At 61.4% G+C, this 4,343-nt stretch overlaps 1 protein-coding gene across 2 annotated transcripts in view; it reads left to right on the top strand.

Annotated features, from left to right (window-relative positions):
- Positions 1 to 2,051: 2,051 nt before the first annotated feature.
- Positions 2,052 to 4,343, top strand: part of ZNF385C (zinc finger protein 385C) — a 59,974-nt gene continuing 57,682 nt past the window's right edge. For both annotated transcript variants that reach the window (XM_057379583.1, XM_057379582.1), the window contains exon 1: positions 2,052 to 2,145. In XM_057379583.1, the coding sequence (XP_057235566.1) occupies positions 2,109 to 2,145 (37 nt within the window). In that variant the 5' untranslated portion in view covers positions 2,052 to 2,108. The remainder of the gene's footprint in view (positions 2,146 to 4,343) is intronic.

The following is a 4,343-nucleotide window of genomic DNA, read 5'->3' as shown; positions in this document are numbered from 1 at the left end:
TGTGAACAATTACAGCRTGATGGAGGGGCTGGACTGTGCCTCCTGCTGCTCTGCCCCATGGGCTCTCCAGGGCACTGCAGCTGGAGATGACCTTCTGTTTGTTTATTTAGAGTTTTGGGACTAACAGCCTCTCTCTTTGGAGTTTTGTTTTCAGTTTTGGGGATATCTGCAGCAAACCAAAATGTTCAAGGGTGACCATGGTCTTGGTACAAACAGATCTYGGGGTGAAGCAACGTGAAGGTCTGSCCTTGTGAGAGGGAWGGCAGARTTCCCATGGAGGAAATGCATCCATTCTCCCCAGTGCTGGGAGATGTGGGTCAGGRAAGAGGCCTCATCTCTGCATTTCCCAATTCCCATGCCTGGAACTGGAGTACATTCCTTTGCCTGCGCTGTRGTGGAGGAAGAATGAGGCTGAAAGGGTTAAAATAAATGAAAAAAAAAAGTGTGGAGGAGCCCCAGCCCTGACTATGCTCCTTGGAGAAGGCTACACCATCATCATCAGGCTCCTGACAGCCAAGGTACTGCAAAGTTTGARATCCATTAGAGTGCCTGTAATTATTTATAGGGAGAGAAAAAAAAAAAAAGCTACATTGTGAAAATCAGATGGCACAGCAAACAAACGCACCGAGCTTTGGTGAAAGGGTTCTGAAAACCCAAAGTGATTTATGGTGAGCCAGGCCGAGGCTCAGTGGTGCTGCACTGCTGCTCCTGGGGATCTGACYCTGAGAGCAGCAGGGAAAGGGGCTCCTGGTGTGGGCAGGTGGGATCTGCTGCTGCTGGGCCACCTGCTCGTGTTCCAGCATCTGTAGACCCAGAATTAACTCAAACTGGGACTTCCTGCTGCTGGTTTGCACCTCCCTGGCAGCTGGTGGCCCTGGAGCCTCCTGCAGGCACGGTCACCTGTGGGATTGGAGGGGTTTGGAGCAGCATGTGCTCTGCCCCCACATCTGCAGCCCCAATTCTCTGCCAGCGACAGCAGGAGGCCAGTGACACCTCTACCCTGGCACAAATTCCGTGTTTTAGCAGAGGCAAAGTAGCGAGCAGGCAAGTGCTCTGGGAGAGAGGAGCCCCTGGGTAGCTGCTCCAGAGGAGAGGGCTCTTGGCCAGAGCGGATCCCTCCCAGCTGGGCTGCAAAGCTCAATTAGCAGTTTTGGGAAGTGCTTTGAGATCCTCTTCGAAGTGTCCTGGCGGAGGGCAAAATGTGATTATATAACGTGTCTAGACAGCGTATTCCTTGGGGCGGGCAGCAGGACGCTTTTATATCTCCTCTCCTGTGTCAGCACTGTGTGGCCCCGCTGAAAGGTTCTGGGAGCTGCTGAAATATTAACRACGATGACAGCGACAGGCCAGCGCAGACTTTTGCACTTAAAATTGTTGATCTTAGCACAAGGCGGGAGCACGGCAGCAGAGGAGCCTTTGCCTGGCGGCACCTTGTGCTCCGCGAGTAGCATCTCCCTGCAGGCGCCCTCTCTTCCTCCATCCCACCCCTGGCTCCGGGTCACCCTCCTGGAGCAGCCTGGCGTGGCCAAGGTGTTGTCCCACCCTGCTCCCTGCTCGGACCTTGGGCACAGAGCAGCTCCCGGCGGTGTCACCTCCCCGGAGAGCCGGGCTGTCAGCTGCCGCTCAGGATGCGGGACTGGAGACCCCCGTCCTGGCGGGGCTGAGAGCTGATCCGCCGTTCTCCGCGGCGCAGGGCATCTCAGCACCCTGAAATTCAGGTGCCCTCCCCCACAGCTCCCCTGTGTCACCCTCCTTTGCGTGCCCAGCCACACACCTTACCGACCCCCCCAAATCTCCCGGAAAGAGCCGGGAGAAGCCCCCGTGTCCCCACCGTCCCAGCCCTGGCCAGTTGTGACCCAGGGGTGCGCGGCGGGAGGACGCCCCCGAGCCCCCGTTGCCGCTGCGGGATGCAGCTGCGGGATGCAGCACCGGGATGCGCCGCCGCCGTTCCCCCTCCCACTCCGTGCGGCGCCGAGGGGGGGTTGGACCGCGGCGGCGCGCGCGCTGCCTTCATCCCCCCCCCTCTTCTTCCTCCTCCTCCTCTTCCTCCTTCTCCTCCTCCTCCGGGAGCGCGCTCGCACGGCCGGGAGCGAGAAGCCGGCGGGAGGATGCTGCAGACGGCGGCGGAGCCGGGCGGCTGGGCAGGTAGGGCGGGCGGGGGCGGCCGGGCTGCCGGTACCGGCGGCCCCGGGGCTGAGCTGTGGGCACGGGGAGTTGCAGCTGCAGGAAAGTTGTGGGAGGGGGGAAATGCGCTGGAAGGGCCCCGGGAACCGGGATCGGGGCCGGATGTTCGCCGGGGACACGCGCGGCTCCCCGCTCTCCATTCCGGGCAACGGGGCGGGGGCGGCGGGGGGCGGCGGAACCCCGGCCCCACTGACCACCCGGGGGGGTCAGGGCAGGAGGGAAACTTCTTGAGCGGAACTTTACCGAGGCCCCGGCGCAGCCCCTCTCCGGTGAGGTTCCCGCGCCGAGCGGGACCCGTTGGGTGCCGGTAAGCCCGGCTCGTCCCCGCCGGAGTGCCCGCGCTGTGGGGTGGCAGCCCCACGGGTTGTGCTGGAGCGGGGTCTGCGGTGGCACCGGGGCACCTGGGCGCGGGCGGTGGCGGCCCAGGTGTCGGCGAGCGCGGCTCGGCCGGGCCAGGGGTGCTGGAGCGGTCCCTGGGCCCCTCTGGGCCCGGCTGTGCTCAGCACACTCTGCGTGTCCCCGGCTCGCTCGCAGGGTGCCCGGAGCTGCTGTGTCCGTGCTGGGATCGGGACACGGAGAGCTGTGCTGGGAATGGAGCCGAGGCTCTGGCCGCCTCCACGGRGACATTTGGCTTTATGGAAAAGGACCTGAGCTGTACAAAGGCGCTTTCTGTTGGCTGTGCCCCCGGGTGGGAGCAGCGGGGTTCCCTGCTCCAGAGGAATGAGGAGGCAGAAGCAGGATGACCACTGAGCGGACTGACCGCTCTCCCCTGGCCGTCACCAACAGACTTTGCCGTGAACTCGGMGCAGCAGCGAGTTATGGTGGAAGCTTTTAAGGAGTTTGCATGGGGGTGGGCAGGGCTCGCTGTGCCCCAGAGCAAACCCCACAGATGGCGGCACAGGGACGTGCCTGTGCCTGCCCTTGGCAGCGCCCTGAGCGCCGATCCCGCTGGATGGGCGTGTGGGAAAACAACATCTTGGCGCAAGCGGCCGCGATTTGTTTTCGGAGCAAAACTTGAAAGCGCTGCTTAAATAGGGAAGATGGTTCTGTGTGAAGGTGAGGGGTCAAAAGCCTKGCCTCGCACTCCTGGAGGCTCTAARGAGTTTCTGGGTTGGTTCAGCARYGTGGAGGGATCAGCMCCAGCTCACTGGCACCTTGTGAGGGCTGGATGTGTCTGTGGGTCCCGTGAAGCAATGGCAGCAYCTCTGCCCCACAGGGAGCAATTCTGGGTGAAAACGTGAGGCAGGAGCTGGCCCTGCYCTRCTCAGYGCTGTGCACACCTTGGCCTCACCCYTTTGCTATCTGGGGTGTCTGAGTGGGGAGTGGAGAGGTCTGTGGGAGCTGCTATATCCGCATGTGGGGCATGGCGCCCGAAAATAGCACCAATGGGCAGTGCCGCCACCGTGACAGCCCGTGGATAAATGAGRCTCTGTCCCAGCTGCCAGCCTGGCTGGGAGCTCCTGCAGCCAACACCGTCCAAATCCACCACCACTGACTTTTTTTCCTTTTAAGTGACTGCAGGTGTTTTCCGATGGAGCATCCAGCCCAGTGGCTTTGCTGAATGATGTTTGTCGCTCGGCTGGAATGGCTCCGTGGGGATGSAGGAGCCGAGTCGGTCCCTGGGTCATTGCCAGTGTGACTCTGCCGACCAGAAACTCTCCTGCCATATGCAGAGTTCAGGGCGAGGCAGTGACAGTGGATTTCGTGCTTGTTCTATAATCCGCCGCGTGCGTTGGGGGAAAAAAAAAAGGCAAAAAGGCAAAAAGGCTGTTGTGACCCTGGATGTGGCTCCGTCTGTGAATGCACAGCGCCAGGCTCTGCGTTAGCACGGCCGTGACGTCATGCCAGGCTGTGATTTCCCGCTGTGAGTCTTGTACACGAGCATCCCTGAGCTCACATCGGGCTCGGCTGGGGCTCCAGAGCGCTGCTCTCTCTGCCTGAGCGCTGTTTGACAGAGCAGCAGCCTCTGTACAGAGAGATCGGGAGGTTGGTTCAATAGTCCCAAGAATAAGAAATGTTTTGGTGGGGATGGTGGCTCTCTGGACTCAGGGCTTTGTCCCCGGTTCTGGACTGCAGAGGGCTGCGTGTCCTGGCCATGGTAGGTGAGGGCTGGGGGCCTGACCTGGCTGCTCAGGTGAGGAGGAGCTGTCCTGCTGCTG

The sequence above is a fragment of the Malurus melanocephalus genome, unplaced genomic scaffold (assembly GCF_030028575.1).
Source record: "Malurus melanocephalus ecotype Western Australia unplaced genomic scaffold, MMel_1.1 scaffold_411, whole genome shotgun sequence".
In the NCBI taxonomy this organism is placed as follows: Eukaryota; Metazoa; Chordata; class Aves; order Passeriformes; family Maluridae; genus Malurus; species Malurus melanocephalus.
This window is presented reverse-complemented; position numbering and strand designations above follow the sequence as displayed.